This window comes from Herpailurus yagouaroundi, unplaced genomic scaffold (genome assembly GCF_014898765.1).
Source record: "Herpailurus yagouaroundi ecotype Mexico unplaced genomic scaffold, PumYag 182, whole genome shotgun sequence".
NCBI lineage: Eukaryota > Metazoa > Chordata > Mammalia > Carnivora > Felidae > Herpailurus > Herpailurus yagouaroundi.
In genome coordinates this window covers 9,401,458-9,424,337 of record NW_024412413.1, presented here as the reverse complement: position 1 = coordinate 9,424,337, position 22,880 = coordinate 9,401,458, and the positions used below count along the sequence as shown (strand labels likewise).

General features: G+C 59.9%; 1 protein-coding gene across 3 annotated transcripts in view; it reads left to right on the top strand.

Moving 5' to 3' along the window:
- SYNGR1 (synaptogyrin 1) overlaps positions 1-18,108 on the top strand; it is a 23,417-nt gene extending 5,309 nt beyond the window's left edge. Inside the window, exons 2-4 of one of the 3 annotated variants that reach the window (XM_040490788.1) lie at positions 11,034-11,271; positions 12,723-12,868; positions 17,130-18,108. In XM_040490788.1, coding sequence (XP_040346722.1) covers positions 11,034-11,271; positions 12,723-12,868; positions 17,130-17,285 — 540 coding nt within the window. In that variant the 3' untranslated portion in view covers positions 17,286-18,108. Of the gene's footprint in view, positions 1-11,033; positions 11,272-12,722; positions 12,869-14,394; positions 15,137-17,063 lie in introns of those variants that run through there. The other 2 variants (XM_040490787.1, XM_040490789.1) reach the window with 2 other exon arrangements.
- The last annotated feature ends 4,772 nt before the right edge of the window (positions 18,109-22,880 follow it).

Below are 22,880 nucleotides of genomic sequence, written 5' to 3'. Positions count from 1 at the left end.
AGACCTTGGCTGGTGGACGAGGTCTTCAGGAGACGCTGGCTGGTGGGCGAGGTCTTCAGGAGATGCTGGCTGGTGGGCGAGGTCTCCAGGAGATGCTGGCTGGTGGGTGAGGTCTCCAGGAGATGCTGGCTGGTGGGTAAGGTCTTCAGGAGACTTTGGCTGTTGGGTGAGGTCTTCAGGAGATGCTGGCTGGTGGGCAAGGTCTTCAGGAGACATTCTTCAGGGCTAAGATCTTCGGGAGACGTTGGCTGGTAAGTGAGGTCTTCAGGAGATGCTGACTGAGGGGTGAAGTCTTCAGGAGATGCCGGCTGGAGATTTCTGCTCTGTGTCTTGGGCATTTCCTCGTGTACCAGGGCCATGCAGGGGCTTGGGGAGCCTGGGAGAGCTGGGGGTTTGGTGTGGGGAGCAGGGTCATCAGAGCAGGACCTTGGAAGATGCTGGCCTCTCCAAGCCTCATCTGTGACATGTGGGGCAGACTCTAAGCTTTGTGAAGACTCATGTTTGAAGGGCCCGCCATATAACCGCTCCCCCTGGGCATTCGTCATCCTGGTCAGGTGGGTGTTGTTTCAGTACTTTAGGTGAGAAGCTGAGGCCCAGAGATGTTAACCGGAGTAGCTGGGGGTGACAGCCCACAGCTTCCTGCTTCAGGGAGTTCCTGGCCACATGCAGAGTCCCACAGGACCTGTTCCTGCAGAGCTATGAGGCAGGCCTGAGCCTGGGGAGAAAGAACTAAGGCTGGGGGGGAGGAGGGGGGGAGAGGAGGAAAAACCAGGAAGACAAGGGAGGAAAGGAAGGGCAGATGGTAGAGGCAAGAGAGCCACGCTTGGCGCCCGGAACCGGAAGAACCAGCTGTCCAGGGGGAGGAGAGGCAGGCCAGGGCTTTGGGGAGTGCCTGGGGCCTCGAGGCCTGAAGCCACGTTCTGCGACCCCCTGTGACCCTGACTGGTGGTGTGACTTGAGCAAGATGCCATGTGCTCTGGGCCTCAGTTTCCCCATCTGTCACATGGGAAATGGATAGTCATTTTGGACTGGTTCCCAACCTTTCCACCCTCAAGAAACCCCACGCTTGCTCCTAGCGGCCTCCAGGTTGGGGACTGTTGGACTGGTCCGTCTTTAAAGAAGTGATACCAAGAACCACACCCCCACAATGCTTTTGGGGGGCCCACAGCAGAGGGGCCTGGGCCCCGGGTCCATGTATGTGAGCCGAGTGTCTGGGCATCCTGGCACGGCAGCTCATGGCCCTGTGTTTCTGGAGAATGCTTCCCTTCCCGGGATGGGACTATGCTCAGCCCCCCTCTGCAGGGGATGAAGGGGACTGTGGGGAAGGGGTGGGTGTTTGGCTGGGACAGCCCTACGCCGCCAGGCCCAGACTTGTTTAGAACGCAGTCATCCGGGAACCCCAATGAGCTAGGGCTCTCAACTCACGGTCCAGGGGGCGGGAGGACATGACCTGTGTCCCCGAGTCCCTGACCCCGCTCTGAACATCCCTAATTGTACATTGCGTTGTAACCTGGCCTCCTCCCACGACCCTGCTCCCCTGGCAGCCCTCTTCGGGGGGCTCTTCCTTCCCTCACACCCTCCCTCTGCCGAGCCTGGAGGTGCTCCTGGCTCCTAAGGCCGCTTCCAGACCATTGTCACCCAGCTTTGACTCTCATGCCAGCCCTGGATCTCTTCATCTTAGGCCAGCCCCGGGTCACTCCCCTACTCCTTGAAGGTGCCTGAGATGCTTGCGTCTTAACACCTGCTCTCTCTAGCGCCACCGCCGCCTTCGTTCCTGGTGTCGCAGTGCCCGCTTCCGTGCTCCTGCTCACGCCCTGGCCTCGCCGCCTGCCACGGTCTTCTCCTCGCGTGCCTCGGCCCCTCTCGCCAGGTGCACCCTAGGCCTGGCCGTCTTTCCAGCAGCTGCGTGCTCTCAGGTGGCCACCTCTTCCCCTCTCCTGTCTGTCCTCCTCTCGCCTGTCAGTCCCAGCTTCCCTGGGCCTGGGACCTCGGAGCCATTGACCCTCAGGCTGTGTAGCGCCCTCACCCCATCCTCTCTGGCGCCCCTCCGGCGGGGCTCCCCCCGTGGCCGTACCCACAGCCTCCTGCGCCGGGCACCCACCCTCAGCCTCCTCATGCCCGTGCCTCCCCTGGGCTCTCCGATTCTGTGGCCCGGGCCGGCCTCCCTGCCCACTAGCTCTGCACGCCCACTGGCCTCTCCCTCTCGCCCATCCTCAGTGTCCACCTGGCTCTTGCCCACCATCTTCCGAACGTGCCTTATTCCCATCCCTCACCAAGGTTTCTCCCTCGGTTTCTCGCATGCACCCCGCTCAGGCTTTCTCCCCTACCCCTCACCATCTGTGACCCTCTCATTGCCAAATCCATGGTTGCTTGTCATTAAACGGCTCTCTCAGCTGAACCTGGCCGGCCGTGAGCGATTTCTCCGTCCTCCCCTTGGACCCGACGGCCGCAGGACACAGACACTGTCGTCTTCTAGTTAACAGCCACCCCGAGCGTGTGCTGCGTGCCCACTGTTTGCTGAGGGCTCACAGTCTAGCGGAGGGAAACGTGGTGGTGACACCTGTAAAAATGCAGAGGTGAGCGCGCGACCAGCGTGAGGAGACGCTCACCTAGGTCAAGGACGGAAAAGTGGCAGTACAGTTAGTTACGAGAGGGACGGCGTCAGCCAGGCGGAGACGGGGGAAGGAGCTCCAGGCAGAAGGGACATCGTGGTAAAGGCCGAGAGGTACAGCAGAGCAGCGAAGAGGACGCCACCCCCTCGGGTGTCAGCTCTGGGGGTGCAGACACATCGCTGTTGTATCCCCCAGGGCCAGGCAGCGTGTGGCGTCTTGTGAGGGCTCCACATGTGGGTGAATGAGGTGGGGGGCACTGCTCTGCCTTCCTCTTCCCACCCCCCACCGCTATTCGGGGTCTCCCACCGAACCTTCAAGGCCCAACGCAGAAATCACCTCCTCCTTGAAGCCTTCCAGGATTTCCCCCCCCACCCCACCCCCCCACCCCCCCACCAAGCTTGCTGTCTCCTCCTGGCTTCTTTTGTGCTCTGTGTGAACGGCCGCGAGAACTGTCAGTGCATAAGGCGTTTCCCCCTTTGTGCCTTCTTCTCTAGAAAGCGAGGCAGGGCCTGGGACCAGATTCTCTCTCCGAAGACCTCAGGCTTCCACAGAGGGAGAGAGACAGGGAACAACAGCGTCAGTCATGTAGGAGCTGGCAGGGCAGGGGCGGGCATCGAGCTGAAGAAGAGCACACAGACCCGGGTGGTTATCCCTGCCCTTGTGACCGGCTGAGAGACTGCACAGAGCCTCAGTTTCCCCAGCTGCAAAATGAGAGAGCAGTGCCTGCCTGCCTGCCTGCCTGCCAATGGGGCCATTGGGGATAAATGAGGTCCCGCCCGGGAAGGGCCCAGGCAGTGCTCGGTTTGGTGTTCATAGCCCTTTTCCAGGGGTGACTCTGTTCCCCCTCCCTCCCTCAGAGAGTTCAGAGGTGGCAGGGCCCTGGGGAAGGACCTGGGCTGTAGAAGATTGTGGGGTGAGGCCTCTGGCTCCTTCGGCCACCAAGCTGCAGCCCTGGGCCAGTCAAGCAGCTTGTTTCTCGGTCTGGGCTTCCCTCTTTCTAACAAGGGTCCCTGCCCCCTGTGGTCACACAGCCACAGGAGGGTGAAGGTGGGGACAGTGTGGCGAGAAGGGGGAGCCTTCAGATCACCCGGCTGAGTCTCAGTACCTTGGGGACAGGGGTCTGCTTGCTCGGGCCCCTGCCCAGCAGAGCCCCCTCCCCACCCCCACTGCTGAGAACCCGAGGGACAGCTTGCAGGAAGATTACGGCCTAATCCCCTGCAGGTTACATCCAAGGCGTCGGAACAGGGTGCCCGGGCAGGGGAGCAGAGAAGGGGCCCTGGGAGCCTCCCCTCCCCTGACCCCGCCTCAGCCCTGCGGCTCCGCACGAGGCCCTTCAGGAAGCAGAGTGGCTGCCTAGTGCCCATCATGTGCCCCTGCGTTGGCTTTTGCCATTTTCCTCATATGACCCTGTGGGAGGTCATATGAGGGGTGGGGGGGCCTTGGCAGCCTGACTCATCCCTCAAAAGCACGGCTCCTTCTTTCCTCACACAGCCTTTCCCTGGGGCCCAGGAGGCGGCGGGATTGAGGACTCTGGTAGGGACACTGACAGGAAGGCAGGTTCAGCTGGAGGTGAGGGAGAGGACTCAGCAGCACCCCCCCTTTTAGGGAGTGAGCTCCCCGTGGTCAGAAGTGTGCAAGCAGAGGCCCAAGCCAGGGATGCTGATTCCCATGCCACCTGCACCTCTGCCCATCTCAGGCTTGCTGTTCATTCCCCTTAAAGCCTTTCCTGACCCTCCCTGTGGGTCCAGCGGGCAGATGTTCGCCCAAAAATGAACTAATAACTAGGGACGTTAGCGTATAAAGACGTTATCAAAGAAATACATTGGAACGTATTGTGGAATATCATAGAATATTGTAGATCTGGAAGCAGGCCTGGAGGGCTCCTCTGAGTGGTGTTTTCTCTGAGATATGGATGTTGAGAAGGAGCCAGCAGGAGCCAGCCAGGAAGGTCTGGGGAACTCTGGGTATTCCAGGCAGAGGGAACAGCCAAGTGCAAAGGCCCTGAGGCAGGAATGAGCTTGGGAGGGAGCTAGAGAAGAGAGGGAGAAAGGAGTCTGAGAGGAAGGCAGGAGCCCAGGGGTTGCAGCTGGGCGAGGTGTCCATCCTGGGGATGGAGGTGGGTAGGACGGAGCATGGGAATGACACGTTTAAAGGGATCTTCCCAGGGGCGCCTGGGTGGCTCAGCCGGTTAAGCATCCAACTTCGGCTCAGGTCATGATCTCGCGGTTCATGGGTTCGAGCCCCACATCGGGTTCTGTGCCGACAGCTCAGAGCCTGGAGCCTGCTTCGGATTCTGTGTCTCCCTCTCTCTCTGCCCCTCCCCTGCTCTCTTTCTCTCTCCCTCTCAAAAATGAATAAAAACATTAAAAAACAGAATTTAAAGGGACCTCTCCAGCTGCTGTAAAGGGGATGGTGCAGGGGTGGGAATGGACACAGAGACCAGGAGGGAAACTGCTGTCCTCGCCTGGCAAGCGGTGGTAGTGGCCTGGGCCAGCATGGGGGACACGGGGTCATTTGGGTTACTTGGTGCAGGATGAAACAGTAGGGCTAGCGCCGCATTGGATGGCATTTGAGGATGAGCCCGGTTCGGGGTTGGAGCTCCCGGATGGGAGCCAGCGTGCAGACGGATGAGGGGCGCTGGAGGTCACTGGGGGCTGGAGGGGTTGGACGTGAGACCAGCCGCCCAAGTAGGGGGACCTCAGAGCCCACCTAGGGGCTCAACCTCGTAAGAGTTGGGGTGGGTGAGCACCCACTGGCTGCCACTGGAGGAGATGAGGAGGCCGGAGAGGAGGCCTTCCTGGGGCAGGTGACGTTGCAGCCTGGAGGTGGGCAGGAGCGGAGACCGTGGAGTGGAGGCTGGTGAGCGGGTCAGCTGGCTGCCTGCGGTGCGGTGCAGGGCTCGGGAACATGGAGGGTGAGACGGGCAGTGCCCTTCTTAGCTGGCAGGGCTCCGGGGCTCCGCTCTCTGCAGCTTGTCTGGGTGGAAACCCAGTATGTGCCTAAAGGTGTTCAAAGCCAGCCTCTGGCTTTTGTTCCCGGCAAATAGCAGCGACCTCTGCCCCTCACGCTGGTTTGGCCCAGCTCTCCCGGGAGCCCGGGCCAGCCTGTTGCCCGCCAGTGGCCTAGGCGCGGCCTGCCAGCTCTGTGTGCGGATGTGGGCCCGGCCCCTCCTGCACAGTGGGGTGGTGACACAGCTCGGGACGGCCGGTGTCCCTCCTGGGACTCGCGCTCATTCTAGGGTTTGGGACCTGGAATTCACTCCTGGGGAGGCAGCTGAAGGTAGGGATTTGACTTACATCCTGGAGTGGGGCTGGAGGCGGGCAGGTCTGGGCTAGAGCCCGGCACCCTGCTTACCCGCTATGGGCCAGCCTGTTATGGGCCAGCCAGAGGCCAGGCCTCTCTGGGCCTCGGCTTCCCTCTCTGTGAAATGGGCTGAGTGAGCCTGATTTGTGGGGATGTTTTTACCTTTATTTTTTCCTTAGAGATTTTGGTGAGGATTAACCGAGATGTTTTCCGTCAGGCGCTCCCAGTCGATGCAGGGCCCCTGCAGAGGCTGTGGGTTAGCTCGGGTCTCTTGGGAGCGACAGACCCATAAATGAGTGTGCGCAGGGTCAGGGTGGGGGAGTGGCTGGGAAGGAGGGGGAGTGACTGAGAAGGAGTTTGATCCTATTTGAAAGATGGAGGAGTGGGGAAGGGCATTCTGGGAGGGCGGAACAGCAGGTGCACAGTTATGACACAGCCTACATCTGTGCCAACCCTGACGTCTGGGATGGCTGAGCAGGGGGGGGCGGGGTCTGACACTTCCGGGGTCTCCGCTTCTGTGTCTCTGAATCCAGTACCCCAAGATCCTGAGGTTCTGAGACACCTTCCGATGTGTTTTTCTGAGTTTGACATAGCTCTGCTCCAGCTGCCATCTGGAATCCTTATTTTTTTTTTTTTAATCCATTTTTAAAAAGACCCAGGATTGGATTATAAAGATGGTGAAAAAACAGCCTTGGTCCATTTACATTGGTGCCTCCCCCCCCCCCCCCCCCCCCCCGGCTTTCTATAGCATTTTCTTTAGTTCGAGGAAAAGGGATTGTTTTTCCTGTGCCTTCCAGTGACCAGCGGCCTCTGTGGAGCCTCCCCTGAGGCCACCCTGTCCTGTTTCCAGGCCGCTGGTTCTGCCACCACAGACCCGTCTCCAGTCCCTCCAGCAGGTCCGCCTGTTAGGTAGAGTTTGGCCGCAGCAGGGTAGAATTTCATTCTGGTTTGATTTCCGGTTCTCGGCTCCGTGCGCTCCGTGCGCTCCCTGCTGCAGATCCGGCCTTACCGCCTGCCTGACACAGAGCCCTGGCTTTGGGCTCAGAGTGACTTGGGTTTGAGTCTGTATCCCCCACCCCCCAAGCCAGCTGCGGCCCCCGGGCCGGTGCCCGCACACGGCTGGAAAATGAGAACAAGGACGTGGCCCGCGTGCAGTTAGGAGCAGGTGTTTCAGTCCCCCAGTAGGTCCTGAGGGAGCCCCCCTTCCTCCCACCGCGGGATGTGAGCTCCGAGGCCCATCCCTGCTCCTGGGGGGCTCGGTCCCACGTGGGTGGAGAGACGGCAGCTAAGTGGAGTCGCGAACCCCGGGCTTACAGGGGCCCGGAGAGAGTTCGGGGACCCCGAGGGACTAGTTGTGTCTCCTTGGCAACGCTTCTCCATCTGTAGAGTCTCAGGCCCGGTCCAGGTGAGCGTCCCTGCCCTGGCCCGGCTGTGCAGCCTGCGGGGAACGTGGCGTGCACACCTGTTCCCGGGGGTCGCGGAACCCAGCCCCCCGCACCCCGCCCTTTGCTCTTCCTTCTCATCCCCACGGCAGACGTGTCAGCAGATCCCGGTGGCTTTACCTTCCGCATTCAGCAGCCACCCCGTCCCACTGCCACCACTGCCCACGCCAGCCCAGCCCCTCCTCCCTCCCCCCGGGCGCTGCTTAGCCCCCCAGCGGGTCTCCCTGCTTTCACCTTGGCCTTACGCTCCTCTCCGCGGCGCCCAGGGTGGCCCTTTCCAGACCTAAGTCAGATCAAGTGGGATTAAGCCCGAAGTGGCTCCTGAGCTCACCCTGCCCTTCACGGCTTTGGGGGTCAGGCCCTGCCTGCCTCGTGGCAGCTTGCCCCGCCGCCACCGGTCGCGACATGTGCTCGTAGAAACCACGGTTCAGAGAAGAAACCGTGCAATGGGCCGGGGCGTGGGAAGGTGGGGAAGCCGTGATCATCAGCAGGCGGCAGAGGGAGGTGAGGCCCAGGAGGGGTGGGCGAGCCATACAGCAAGGGACTGGACCACCAGCCCTCGGAAGCTCGGATTGTGTCTGGAAGGCCGTGGGGGAACCGTTTCAGGGAGCTTCGTGCTGCAGGGCGGGGACGGTGAGCCACAGATCCGGTCACCCCCCTGTGGTCACACCCTCCTCACGGTGTCCCACCCCCCTGGCCTTGTCCCCCCCCCCCCCCATCTCGCCCACTCTCCCTCCCGCCGCGTCTCGTGCACCTCCAGCCCTACTCCTCCGTCGCTGCTCCAGCCTGGCTTTTCTCCCACCTCCCGCCTTTGCCCTTTCTGTTCTGCCTGCAACACGCTTCCCCCCATCTCGGCAGGGCTGGCTTCTCAGCTCAGCTCAAAAATCACTGCCTCGGCTCCCTTCCCTGACCGCTGCTGCCCCGCTCCCGGCACGGCCACCGCCTGCCGTTGCTTCGTTATCTCTTCTGCTTGTTTAGCATCACTCCGGCGTTTTCTGGGTGCCGGCTCCGCGTCGCCTGCAGGCCCTCACGTGCGTGGCCTCGTCCGTTCCTCACGACACGCCGGTGGTTCAGGGTGCTGCGGTGGCAGGGCTTTACAGATGAGGGGACCGCGGCTCCGAGAAGCCACTCGCCCAAGGTGACTTCGACCTCGAGGAATGCCTGACCGCGGAGCGCCCTGTGTGCCAGAGCCGTGGGATGGACAGGAAGACCGGAGCGGGCACTGAGCTCCTCTCTCTGCGCCGCTCCGGGGCCCCGCGGGTTCCTTGGAGGCTGTTTTGATCTTGTTCCTCACCCCCCTGGGGACACACTGTCTCCAGCACGTGCCTCCTGGCCTCTTCAGGGACTCCCCGCTTCTGTCCCCCAAGAGGGCCCCATCTTAATGGTTCCTCCTCTGCTGTCCCCAAAGCCCCAACTTCCGCCCGCCCGCTTCCCCTCCCGCCTCCTCCTGGCCCGCTTTTGGAAGGGGGTCTACCCTTGTTCCCACCCCTGGCGGAGCATGTCTGCCAGGAAGTGCTGCTCAGGAGGGCCTTCCTGGTGCTCGTCCCGCTTTTCCTCGGGCCTTTGGAGAAGGGACTTAACCGTGGCTCAGCCCCTGGTGTACCTGCTCTGCTCAGGGTGCCTGCGTGTCATTCTGTCAGGAGCCCCAGAGGGAAGGTTACTTTTTGCAGAGTTCCAATCGGAGGCTCAGAGAGCTTAAGTCATTTGCCTGAGGCCACACAGCATAAGAAGCAGGCCTGGGATTTGACTTCAGCAACCCTGTATGACCCCTTAGGGTCTGGAGTGCCCCCTCTAATCGAGTAGCTTGTCCATTCTGCTGGATTGGGGACGTTGGGTGACATCTGGGGCTGGGCCTCGGATTCCCGACCTGGCAGTTCCTTGGTAGGAACCGGGGACTTGTCTTGGTGCACAGGTCCCAGGGGGCTCTGTGAATGGCAGTCCCGGAGTTGTGCCGTGCGCCACTCAAGCAGCTGGCCATGAGAGAGCCTGCTTTCATCTCCTGCGGCTGCCTTGCTTGTCAAGACTCTGTCAGTAGCCCCGGAGTTCCTTAGACAATCGCTGTGAAGTCAGGACTTCCTGCCTCTCCCCTCCTGGGCCCCCGAGCACCAGACTTGGCACTCACTCACACTACTGGCCCCCCGGGTGTCTGGAAAGACTACACCTCCGTCCGGGCCCACCCCCTGAGGCTGAGCATCAGCCTAGTCAGGTGAGAGACAGCACAGGGCTGAGGATCAGGACGCCCGGGTCCCCGTTCAGCCCGGAGTGTTGACAACAGTGCCACCTGTACTTTCTGTGCCTCAGTTTTCCCGCGCTGGTAGCTGGGAGCAGCACGAGTTGCCCTGTGCACCTCATGGGGTGACCGCGAAGTTGTGGAACCTGTGACGGGGCCGGGCTGAGAGCCAGCACGCCGGCCCGGGTCTGGACCATGGCTGTGTGCACATTCTCGAATTTGGACAGGCAAACGCGTGGCTCACGGGCCACCATGGCCACCGCTGTGCCCACGGCTGAACAAGCAGGACACAGCCCCACAGTCTTGTCTTTAATTGTAGAAAAATTTGCATGCCATGCGATTAACCATTTTAAAGTGCGCATTTCCGTGGCATTGATGTTGCACAGCTATCACCTCTGTCTGGTTTCAAAACGTTCATCTTCCGTAAGAACACTCCGTGCTTCTTAAGTAATCGCTCTCCGTCCTCCCCTCCCCCAGCCCCGGGGCACCTCTCACCTGCTTCTTGTCTCCGTTTTGTCTGTTAGGGCTTTTGTCCTGGGGGTTGACTTTTGTGTTTGGCTTCCCTCACCTCTTTTTGCACCTCTTTTAAGGTTCATCCAGCTGCAGCAGTGTCGTTTTTTGTTTGTTTGTTTGTTTTTAATTTGTGCGTTTGTTTATGGCTGACAAACCATAAAAAGCCACATGGGCCCCTCCAGAGGGCAGCTCAAACCAAGTCAGCCTCTGCCTTCGGAGCCAGCAAGTAAGAGGCGGCAAGCGAGGGTGAGCGAGGTGGAAGCCAGCGTCCTTGCAACCTCCTCGCAGAGATGTTATCCGTCGCTCTCTGCACTATTCCGTTGGAAGTGAATCACAAGGCCCAGCCGCCACGCAGGGGGAAGGAGGTTGCACAAGGGCATGAACGCCAGGAGATGGGGTGGTGGGGGGCCATCTCGGCTGGCCGTCTATCCAAGTGAAATAAACCTAGCAAAGGGGTTACTGGTGGGGGTGGGCATGGGCCAGCGTCTAGAGGAGTCCGCCTAGGGGGGCTGGGGGTGGGGGCTTGGCAGGTTCACCTCCCAGAAGGGCATGGCCCCACTCATTCTGGGAGGCCAGGTCCAATTGTAGAGGAATCTTGGTGTCAGGGCCCAGGAAGACCTCCCAGGACCTGGACGGTGGGTTGGTAGGGCCAAATCTCTGGTCAGAGGGTCATTCCTGCCTGAGGCAGAGGAAGGAAGGGATTGTCCCCTCCTGCGCTGTGTGACCCGAAGCAAGTTGCCCTCCCTCTCTGGGCCTCTCCTCTGAAATGCCTGTTTCGCACGAGCCTTGTGGCCGTCGGGGGTGAAGAGGGCTCCCCGGGGCAGGGGTAGGCCGCGGGCCGAGGCGGGTAGCCTCCCCTTCTCCGGGCCTGGTGCTGGGCGGGGGCCGGCCTGGATCTCACGCCTGCCCCCCCCCCCGCCCCTCCCCCCACAGGTGTTCTCCATCGTGGTGTTCGGCTCCATCGTGAACGAGGGCTACCTCAACAACAACTCAGAGGGCGAGAAGTTCTGCATCTACAACCGCAACCCCAACGCCTGCAGCTATGGCGTGGCCGTGGGCGTGCTCGCCTTCCTCACCTGCCTGCTGTACCTGGCCCTGGATGTGTACTTCCCACAGATCAGCAGCGTGAAGGACCGCAAGAAAGCCGTCCTGTCCGACATCGGTGTCTCAGGTGAGCCCCCCGCCCAGTGGGCACCCCCCCCCACCCCAGCACAACAGAGCCGGCAGGGGGCCGTCCCGGCCATGGGCCCGTTAATCCTCGCGTGCACCTAGGAGGCAGCCGTCCCCCATCGCCCAGTTTCCAGATGAGGAAGCTGAGGTGCGGGCGGGTGAGGGGACAGACCTGGGGTCACGCGGCTGGCAACAGGGAGTGGTGGGACCAGGGCCGGGCCTGAGGCCCCGGAACAGCCCACAGCTCCGTGGCGGGGAGGGGACACAGCTTCCCTTCTCTCTGAAGCCTCCCCTGTGCCACCCTCCGCGAGAGCCTCGTAAGGCAGGCCCGACCGCCTGGCACACAGTCTGGGCCCGGGGAGGGTCGGGACCTGACGTGACCTGCTGCCCTCGTCCTCCAGAAACAGCCTTTGGCAGAGCTGACCCGACCTCTGACCCCACGAGTTCTGAAGTCTGCTCACTGGGTGCTTGGGTTGAGAGGCCGTGAAGCTTTGCCTGTGGTCTCGGCTCTCCGGCTGAGACCTCCCCCCATTACTGGGCCTGGGATCCTCAGGGTGAGCCTGGCTGACTGGAAGCAGTGAGACCAGTCCCGTAGACTTGAAGGATAGAATGAAATCAATGGTTCTCAAGCGGTGTTCCACGGCGCCCCAGGGTTCCCCAGCAGTGCCTGTGGGAGATGTTGGTCTCTAGCTACCCCAGCCCTTTGGCACACACACGCTTTGTCTGAGCCGCTCTGGTCCTCTCTGGGGAGACCCCGGGGACCCACAGAAGACTTCGTTGCCACAAGGCTCCCACTGCTAAGCTCCCCGGGCCTCGGTGCTCAAGAGGGCCCTCGCTCACCTGGCTCGGGCCTCGTGAGGCTGGGCCTCGTGAGGCTGCGAGCACAAGAGAAGGCAACGCTCAGACCTGGCCAGCTAAGCCGCCCCCCTTGCCCAGCCTCCTCCTCATCCTCTGTCTGCCCGACTTTCTGGGAGGCTATCGTTGGCCAGGGGGTCGGATCAGTGCTCCTCCCAGACTGCTGCAGGGGCAGACTACGTCCCGGGGCGGGGATTCAGCTGGGAAATCTGTGTTTGGCTAAGGCAACAGAAATGCGCGCCTAGGCCAACTGACTTTTCTCTCTGTCTCTCCCTCCTCCCCTCCCCTCCCCTCCCCTCCCCTCCCCTCGCTGCCCCTGGCTCTCCCTGCCTCTGCTCCTGGCCTTGCCATCTGCGTGGCCCGGCTCCTCTCTGTGGTCTCTCTCCTGCTCTGTGTCTGACTGACCTCCCTGTTCTCGCCTCCCCTTCCCTGTGCTCCCCTCTCTGTGCCCCCTGCCCCCGCCTCTCCCATGGGGGTGGGGGTGGGGTGGGGGAGACGTGCTCCCAAACCCCTCCCTGTTGCTCGTTTTCCCCATTTCCTCCCCACTCGCCCTCTCCTGTGCGCGGCCCCTGTGCCTGGCCCTCGTGGACACCCCAGCCTTCTGGGCCTTCCTCTGGTTCGTGGGCTTCTGCTTCCTGGCCAACCAGTGGCAGGTGTCCAAGCCCAAGGACAACCCGATGAACGAAGGGACAGATGCGGCTCGGGCCGCCATCACCTTCTCCTTCTTCTCCATCTTCACGTGGGTGAGTACACGGCCCACCCAGCCCACAGTCGCCCGCCCCAGCCAGGCTCCCGAGCGGGCGGGCGGCCTTTCAGCCTAGCCGGGGCCTGCATCCTGCTTCCTGGAGCCCGAACGTGCCCCTGCTTCTCTCCTCGGCAGTCACACGGGCTGCTTCCCGGGAAGGAGGCTGTTGCCATCGCCAGCGAGGTCGCACAGTGGTGCTTGACCCTCGCTTTGGCACAGAGCAGCCTTCCAGTGGTCACGAACGCCCCTCCCAAGCACTCTGGTAGTTGGGTTGTGGGCGTTTACCCTAACCTTTTGCAGACCCAAGTGGAGGCCTGGACAGAAAGATAAGGCTTTGCAGTTCTGAGGCTGGTTAGGAGCCCGGGCCTAGGTGTCGGGAGACCTGGGCCACTTCCTGGGGCTGCCTCTAGTTTTCCGGCCCATTATCTTCCCATCTCTGAAAATCAGGAGTTGGGATTTGTGGGGGGCGGGGTGTCACAAATTCAGATGTCCGTGTGGTAGGCAGCACGTGAGAAAGCGTGAGTGGGCCGGGCGGCAGGTGCATGCCCCCAAAGGGGCACTCTTGATCCCTGTTCCAAGGCAGGGATAGGGACCCACACAGGCCAGTCTTCCCATTTTTCCAGAGAAGCCAGAAATCTGAATTTCTGTGTGAAACCCGATCGTTACGTGTTAGCAATTTATTCAAGTTAAAAAAAAAAAAAATACCGTGTGGGTCAAAGAAAGCGTGTCTCTGGGCCCACAAACGGCACCCATTGGCAGGCTCTGGACCTACACCTCCAGCACCCACGGGCATGACAGCAGGGCTGGGCCCTGTTTCCCACTGGGGTCAGGTCCCCTCGGTGTATTTCTTCTCTCCTCACCTCCCTCCTGCGATATCCGGGTCGCATGGGCTCCAGGCCCCCATCTCAAGGGTTCTCCTGCCCCTGCGTGCAGCCCCCTTCCCCTCCAGGCCCTAAAGCAGCCCTGGGCCCAGCCTTCTGCAAGGAGACCCTGGGGCTAAATACAAGCAGCCCTAGCCCTTCCTGTGAAGCCTGCTGCAGCCAGGCCTCCTTGTCCCTCTGCCCTTCTGGGCTTGTCCTAGAGTGACTTCCTGCTCTTTTTGAGGGCCCCTGAATATCCATTTTCTCTTGGGGCACCTCTCCCAATACAATATTGGGAGCCAGGGTTTGGAGGAGAACACCTGTGGTTCAGGCCCCTGCACGCCAGCAGTGGTCACACCCGCCCTCCGTGTCCTCAGGGCTGGGCAGGAAGAACCAAGTGACCCCAGGGGATCTCAGACCACAGAAGATGCCCCATGTATGGGAACCACACAGCCCACCCGGTGCTACAGGGAGATGTTTGGACCAGTGAGCCCTGAGATGGGGGTGGAGTTCACAGAGGAGGAGGAGTGATGGGGCGTCAGGACTTCCGGGGGCAGATCCGAAAGCCTGACGGACAGGTGCCCACTGAGGCGGGATTCCCTGCTGGCACTTCTCCCTTTCCCAGCTCTTCCCCACCGTCCTCACCCCTGCTCTCTCCCGGCAGAGCCTGACCGCAGCCCTGGCCGTGCGGAGATTCAAGGACCTTACCTTCCAGGAGGAATACAGCACACTGTTTCCCGCCTCGGCACAGCCATAGGCCTGCCGGTTTCCCGAGGCGGGGAGCGCCCTGTATCGTGCCCAGTGGCAAGGTTATGGGGGCAGCCTACTGCCGGAAATGGCCAGGATGCCAGGGCACGCAGGGCAGTGGGTGGCTGGCTTGAGGGGCCAGTTAAGACTCGCCACTTACGCATTCATTGCCTCCTTTCTTTTTCCAAATGTCCATTCATTCAGTAAACATTTATTGAGCAGCTGTTTTGTGCCTAGTGATGGATCAGACGGGGTCCCTGGCCCCAGGAGCCCACAGGCTGGGGAGGGGAAGACAAACAAATTGAAATCTCCCCCAGACAAGACGGCCACGGGCTATCAGAGGGTTGGCGTTGGCTCTCTATACTGGTATACTGATCTGTGGACACGGTGCGAGAGCCTGTTCCTTGCTGCAGCACGAAGGCTGACCTTACAGTTCCCATGGAGGCTGGGTACAAACGGAGGCCTGGCCGAGGACATCAGAGGACTCCTGGTCCGGCCCTGCTCTCACATGCTGTGTGACCCTGGGCAAACCCCCGCACCTCTCTGAGCCTCAGTTCACTACCCAGTGGACCAGCCTCTCAGGGCTGTTGTGTGGATGAAACAAAGGCTGCACGGGGCTTGGCACAGAGATGCTCAATAAATGTAGGCTCTTCCGTTCATTCGTTCCTTCATCCATTCTCTCCAAGGAGTCAGAGACACCTCCATAATCTCTACTTTGGGGGCGATTCTCGTGTGGTGAGCCCTCGTTCTTCCAAAAGACTTTGACCTCCAGTTCTACAGTTTGGGGGCCTTTAGCTGCCTGGGCGGGAACCACCAATCTCTCCACTCTCCAGGAGTTGAGGGGGTATCAGAGCAAACAGGCCCCCAGAGCAAAGCACAAAGAGAGCGAGCTTCCCAACACTAGAGGCATACAAGTGCACACGGCTTGCTGTGTGGTGGAGATGCTACAGAGAGTATACCTGCTCTGAAGAAGCAGGGCCAGGTGGGCCACCAGGTCCCTGGGCTCTGAGCAGAACTCCCAGCCTCCCCTTTGCACCTGAGTCCAGCAGGGTCCCATGCACCACCCCCCACCCTCATACTCTTGCGTTGTGGCCTCTTGAACTGGCCTCTTGAATTAGGGAGGCCTGATTCCCTCAGCTCAACTCCTTCGGGCCTGGTCTGCCTTTCTCAGGCTTCTGCACTGCTTTAAACAGTATTCAGGAAGGGCTGCCCCTCAGAGCCTTTACCAATGACACAAATCAAAAGTCAGTGGCTAGTCATTGGGCTTCTGGAACTTTCTAGAATAAAATGCCAAGCACACATCCCGGCCCCGGCCCCCCCGCCGCCTCTCACCAGATGGCCCTTTCAGGTTCCTGGTTGGTTTATTCCCTTGTGAGGGGGCTGATCCATGGGAAGGAGATGGGGAGGGCCCTGGCCTGGGAAGGAGCAGGACCTCTGGGTTCAGGTCTGGGTTCTGGCACTGACTCTGCCGTGAGGTCTCCCTTCACTAAGCCTCAGTCCTCCCAGCCCAGAAATGGGTATGTAGAGCATTAGCATCTTTCCATCACAGGAAGATTACCTGCTAGAAAGATCTTTGGGGAAGGCTTTCAACGTAAACCTAAAAATTATGTTTTAAATTCATTCCCTAGCTGGGGGTGGTCAATGTCATTGTCCTTAATAACAACGTAATAGCTTTTACTGAAAAAGAATTTCCCACCTTTGTGCGTATGCTGTAGACAAGTCTTTCCCAACTAGGTCCCGTGAGAAGAGGGCTTCATTGGTCAGGTAAGGTTGGCAAAGGTCGCTTGCCAAAGTTTTCCCCTCGGGGATCCCAGTAGACGTTAGTCAAGGCCCTAACAAGTCCTGTGGCCCTGAAACTTCTTCTACTCTGTTGAACTCAGCTTCCCAAACTTGTTTGACCAAATGTTTTAGTTATAATTAGGTTCAGCAGCAAATGAACTTGTAAATAGCAGTGGTTTAAATGAAGTCCAAGTCTGAGAAGACAGTCCGGGACTGGCCTCGTGGCTCCAGAAGTCTCCAGTGACCCAGGCCCCTTCTGTCCCTACAATTAGCTCATGGACCTCGTGGTCCTGCGTGGCTGTGAGAGCTCTAGCCCCACATCTGCCCTCCGGGCGTCAGGTCAATGGGTGGGACAGCTGGTGTGCTGGCCAGAACTTAGTTCCATGGTTTCACCTCGCCGCAAGAGAGGTGCGGTGGCTTTTAGGGGGTTTTCCAGCACACCAAGAAACTTTTTCCCCTCTCCACGTAACACCCCCGAGAACACAGTTTGAGGAGGATGTTGTGGCCTTGGGGCCACCTTAACACTCCACAGTGGAAAGTTTTTGGTGACCCATAGTGACCCAAAGACCTTCTGAAGGTCTTTCTGGCTGGATGGACAGTGTGGTTCTGGGTCTCTTGAGGGCTGGCTACAAGGACAGACTTCTGCCCCTCAGTCAGGCTTGGTTTCATCTGTGGGGCCTCGAGGATATTTAGCCCTCTGTTGCCTGTGTCCTGTGAACTAACTGCCACTAACCCAGCGTTCTTGTCTGTCTCTCCTCTAACCATCCCCTCCCGCCTGTCCTCGTCCCCGCCGGCCCCCGTCCCCAGGCGGGCCAGGCCATGCTGGCCTTCCAGCGGTATCAGATTGGCGCCGACTCGGCCCTCTTCTCCCAGGACTACATGGACCCCAGCCAGGACTCCAGCATGCCTTACGCCCCCTACGTGGAGCCCAGCACCGGGCCAGACCCCACCGGCATGGGTGGTACCTACCAGCAACCGGCCAACGCCTTTGATGCCGAGCCCCAGGGCTACCAGTCGCAGGGCTACTGAGCTGCAGTGACCGCCTGCCCCTCGCCTGTCCCTGCCCCGGTCCCAGCCGCCCCTGCCCTCCCCGCCCCCCCCACCGCCCACCGCCCACGCCCAGACCCCCGCGCCCTCCCAGGCTGCCCTGCCCAGCGCCTCGTTCCACCGACGTCCAGGGCAGCTCGGGGTGGGATGGGGCAGTAAGGTGTTGGGGGTGCATCTACACGTGTGCAAGTCTGTCCGGCGGGGGCTGGGGGTGTTCGCGTTCATCCGTTGTGTCGTCGAGTGTTCATTGAGTGCCTGCTGTGTGTCAGGTGTGTGCTTGGCACCGGTGGTGAAAGAGAAACGGTCCCGGATAGGAGGCAGACGAGGGACGGAGGAGGCCCCGTGGGTACCAGAGGTGGGAGCGGTGCGAGAGATAGACCCGGATGATGCCGGGAAGGTTTGGCCCCAGGGTGGGTGTGAATGCCGGCAGGACACTGGAGTTGTCCCCTGCCGGAGTGACGGCAGCCCTACTGTGGGTGTTGGCGCTGTCTCCATTTCGTGGCTGAGGAAACTGAGGCCTGGAAAAGTCAAGGTCGCTTGCCCAGGGTCACTCGGCAGCCAGTGCGAGTTGGCTCCAAGCCCAGGCCACCTGACTGCGGAGCACCTGCTGTCCCCTGTCCTCCCTGCCTTCCCCATCCCCCAGCCTGGGGCTCCACCTCTCAGTGCTATCGTCACACTCTGGGAGGCCTTGGGGACCTCAGCCCGTGAGATACCCTGATTCTGCTGCAAGCCGGGGGCCTGTTCTGCCCGGCTGGCCTGCTCCCGAAGTGGGACAGCCCTGTCTCTAGGCCCCTCTCCCCACATCCCCACCAACCCCTGCCCTGGTCTCCTGTCAGGGTGGGAGGGCCCGGGGGGCTTGCCTCACTCGCCCGTTTCACCCATGTACTGCTCCGTGCCGTGCGTGCCCCACCGGGAGCTCCGGTGGCCTTCCAAAGGACTGACCGCTGTCCCTGCCCAGGGCCGGGTGGGCGAGGAGGCCCAAGGTCACAGCGAGTAAGTGGCAGAGCCGGGCTTACTGCCTGGGGTTCTTGGTCCCAGCCACTCAGCAGGTGCCCCGATTCCCTGCCCTCGTGACCTCCCAGGAAACGGAACTGATCTGGAACACTGTGTCATCTTTGCCTCTGCCAGGGTTCGCCAGGGGGGCTCAGGGGCTGCAACTGCCAAGGACCCAGAGGGTCCTTCCACTGGCCTTGCAAAAGGCCTGATGAGAGGACAATGTGGGAGTCAGAGTAGAGACAGCAGGGACTCTGGGCCCAGCAAAGCCAGCCATTAAGCTGCTGCCATGGGACAAACGGCTCCCGAGATGAATGCTGAAAGCCCCTTGGTGCATGGCAGGCTGAGGGGGGAGGAGGCCTGGGCTGTAGTGGAGATGGTAAGCAGGCGACTCCAAAGGCACAAGGAGGGTTGGGAGCAGAGAGAGACTCTTGCACAGGTGGGCTCTTTATTGAGCCTTGAGGGGCGGGGAGGCCTTACAGGATGGAGGGGTGGGGGGGCATGGGGCCCAGCGTCCACTGGCCAGTGCCTCGGGGAGCAGGGCAAGGGGATTGTGGCTCGGCACCGTGCTGGATGTCCCCGCCACCGGCACCCCGTTCCCCCACCAGAATCCTCAGAGGCAGGTGACACTCACTCCCGCAGACTCCGCTGTTACACCGGGGATTCAGAAGGCATGCAAGCCGGTGGTCCAGAGATGGGCCCCAAACCCGCCGCTACCCAGGGTCCCCCAGAGGGCAGTGTGCTATATGAGAGCTTGTGAAGGGGTGAGGCTCCCCGAGGAGGGGCAGGAGCAGCACCGCAGAGGGAGAGAGAGGGAATTTCCCAGGTAGAGAAGTGGCACCGCTGTCCCCGCTTAACCGCAGAGGAAACAGAGGCTCAGAGTGTGAATGAGTTAGCGGCGGAGCATGCATCTGAACCCCAGCCTGTCCAAGCCCTCCCCGGGGGGGCAGCAGTGACAGCAGAGAACCCCAGGCAGCTGAGCAGCAGCTCAGGGTTGCTGACTCCGGTTTTCCACATCTGGTGGAGGGACTCTGTCCATGGTACCCCCGCTCCCGGTGGCCCGACTGGGGACGGGATGAGGTTGCGGTATCTGCCAGGCCGAGCGGTGGAACCTGTTACCAGACCAGGTTTACGAAGCAGGTAAGGGTGCGGGTGGTCGTGGGTGTGCTTCTGGCAAAGTGAAGTCCTGTGCCGGTGCGGGAGGCTGTGAGAGGCCCCTTCCCTTCGCCCACTCCCCACCAAGCCCCTCCCCTGCCGATGGACACAGGGGGACCCCAGGGCGCTGTCCATCCGTTCTCCCTGGGCACCGACTAGCTCCTCGTGATGCTAGGAACCACTTAAGCTTCATCCAACCCCTGGGTGTTCCTCATAGACTCTCCCTGCCACCCCAGACTGGGAAGGTTTACAGGACGCCTGCCAGGAGTGAGGGGCACCGAATCCTCTCACTTTGCATTCCTCCCTTGACCTGGGGTGCAGACCTGGAGTACGGCCCAGATGTGATCCCACCATCAGGCTGGCTCTTGACAGGGACCAGCCAGTGGTGGAGGGAGAGAGGGCGGAGGGTGGGATTTGGCTGAGACCCAAGGCTCCTGACTCCCCTTTTGGGAGGTTGGTAGCGACGTCCTGCTTCTTCCCCTGGCCGAGGACAGCCCCCCAGGGCCCCCAAGGTGTATTCACAAGCCAGTGGTGTACTCTTGCCTCCCTCGGCCTCTCTCTTGCTTCCAAGACTTTTATTTATTTTTGATTTTTGGAGAAGACTCCCCCCCCCCCCGCCCCCCCTGCCCCAGCCTGACCTTGCCGAGTTTGGGTTTCCTGCTCCCACCAAGCACAAGAGAGGGCTCAGGAAAGCTGGGTTCCACGTAAGTTTAGAGCTGCAAATACCCTTAGAGTTGGTAGAGTCAGCCGGGAAGACAGTGACTTGTGCAAAGTCACACACAGAGGCAGAGGTTTGGGATCCGGGTCTCTTGCCTCCGAGTTAACACTCATCCTGCGCAGTCAAAGCCTGTCTGCCTGGGGGTGGCTTCTGGTACCTGGAGGTGTAACCATTGGGCTAACTCCCCAGGGACTGGCATCCGCTCCCTACTCCAGCCTTCCCTGGTGAGTTTTGATCTTCAAAGACTCTTGGGGGTCCCAGGCTTCCCCCATGTAACCAAGAGCCCCCACTTGTTACCCCTTGAGGGCCCCCCAACCTTGACCCCAGACCCCTTTGATTGTCTAAGGAGCAGGAAGAGGGACCACCCTTCCAAAGAGTTTGTAGGAGGATGGGCTGGTCCAGTCGCCACCGAGCGCTGCCCCTCGATGTGACACTCCCCCCTCCCCTGGTGCCCACAGCCCTCGTCTGGGTGTCCCGGCCCTCCCGCAGCGTAACTGCCTGTGTATAGTATAAATATATATATTTTCTATATATAAGATGTATAATATAAGGCTCCACAAATATATCTCTGTGTGTGTGCGTGTGTGCAGTGAATGGCGGTCCCCCTCCTGGGCCCCCACTCTGGACTCCCCCACCACCTGGTTAAGTCTCAAGAGTGAATCCAGTGGCCCCGTGGCACCCTCCTTTATGACATCTGTCCATTTGTGGTGAACCAAGTGAAGGTGGTGACTTCTGGTGACATAGTAATAAAGTGAAGACAAAACCCACCAGCGGATCGCAGCGTGTCACAATGTTTTTGTTCGCCATGAGTGTGGCTTTGGATTGCCCATTCCCTCTCTCCCCTGACCTGGCACATGCTATTATTTGTTCATTACTGTTCAGCAGAAGTGAAATCATTGCAGTCGAAGCCAGTACCCCCCAGCTTTACATATGTACACGCAGGCACACAGGCTTAAATGTGCACACACACCCGCCCCGCCACCATTCCCTATCCTGGTCCCTTTCCCGCTCCCTAGAGGCAATCAAGATTCCATGCAGACCTACACATGCGTTTGCACTGTATTTAAAGTTAGTGGCCCTGGGCTGGCACAATATTTATCCAGACGCTGTGCTGGGGCCTAGGAGTCAACACTGAGGAACGTGGACAGCCCTTGACCACCACCACCCCTCCGCCCCGCCCTGCGTAGTCTCCCAGCAGGGGGCATGGACGTTAAACCATGCAAACAGGAAATGTAAGTTGTGGCCGGCGCTGAGACAATGTCAGAAGATGCGAGTTGAGACGGGGGCTCAGGTACAGACCCTCTGAGCAGATGACCCTTCATCTGAGCTCTCTAGGATAGTTAAGGGTTCAGTGGCAAGGGGGTGGGCTGCTGAGCGATCTGGAGAGCAGAACTGAAAGGTAGGGGTCCCTGGCTGGGGGGGAAGAGCTTGGGAATCGTGGAAGGCAGGCGTGGCAGATACACGGGAGAGAAGGAGGAGGGAGAGGCCGACGTTGGGCCATCAACCGACTGAGCCACCCAGGTGCCCCAATCCTTGTTGTGTGTGTTTAAAACACCACTCCTGTGGTCACGTGGCAACCAAGAGGTTGCTGCCCCTCGTTTAGACAGGAAGGTCACCATGGACACGGTAAGAGTGGGGGAAATCTAGATATATTTGAGTAAAGAGCAGATCGGTAAGTGATGGACTGAGTCAAGGGGGCTGAGGAGTGTGAGAACCACTCCCCAGCAGCAGCGCAGGAGCTCAGGCGGTAGGGGAGCGGCAGGTAAGCTGGGGCCCCGGTATCGGCCTGTCAGTCACAGTCTGGCCACGCCTATGCCCTGGGCTGTCCGCAAGTCCCGCCTTAGTCCCGCCTTAGTCCTACCGCGGGGCCTCTGACTGGGCAGAGGTGAGCACCTGATCCAAGGGCCGCCCTTTCATAGGCTGATGGGTCCCAGGGCCTTGGTGCCAAGGCAGCTGTAAAGGGCACCGCCCTCCTCCACGACTAAGCCAATCAGATTCCTTCCCTCCACGATGGGGTGAAAAGATTGGTCAATCGGGAGTGGGAGGAGGCTGGAAGAGCCCGGAAGTGGCACCATTCTGACAGACAGGGCCACCAGCGCGTTCCCGCCTACCCGGGTTCTACCTTCCTCCTCTTGCTCGGAAGAACGAGCCTTAGCTGGAGAAGATGGCTTCCAGATTGGGATGAGAAGGACATTGCAGTGGAGAGTGTCCGCGGCAAAGACGACCAGCCGTCATCTGTGATGCGGGTTTTTTTGCTTGTTTGTTTGTTTTTGTTTTTGCGATGTGGGTTTTAAAACAAGTGGTAACCTGATGACCATTCATTGGAGTTGACGCAACTAAATAAAAGCCCGACAGGGTTTTAACAGAATCAGAATAATTCGGAGAAATATGAAAACCCTCTCGAAGAAATACTAGTTTTCAGAACCAGAGCCCCTAGAAAAATTTCAGGGCCTCCTATTCAAAGAGCAGGTTTTAAAAATGCAGCTTAAGGTACTAAAATACAATTTTTTTCCTTTCAAAATATTTTCTTTGTTATATTTAGTACATTTAGAGCTGATGATTCTCCTGGAACAGTTTGTCAAAAGATTGAAGTCTTCAGAAAATCAATTTCACATATGCCTGAATTTAACATGTAACTTTATACAGTGACACGTTAATATTTTCTTTAACATTGTCTGTAACTTGTGACGTTGTACAACACAGTGAAAGTG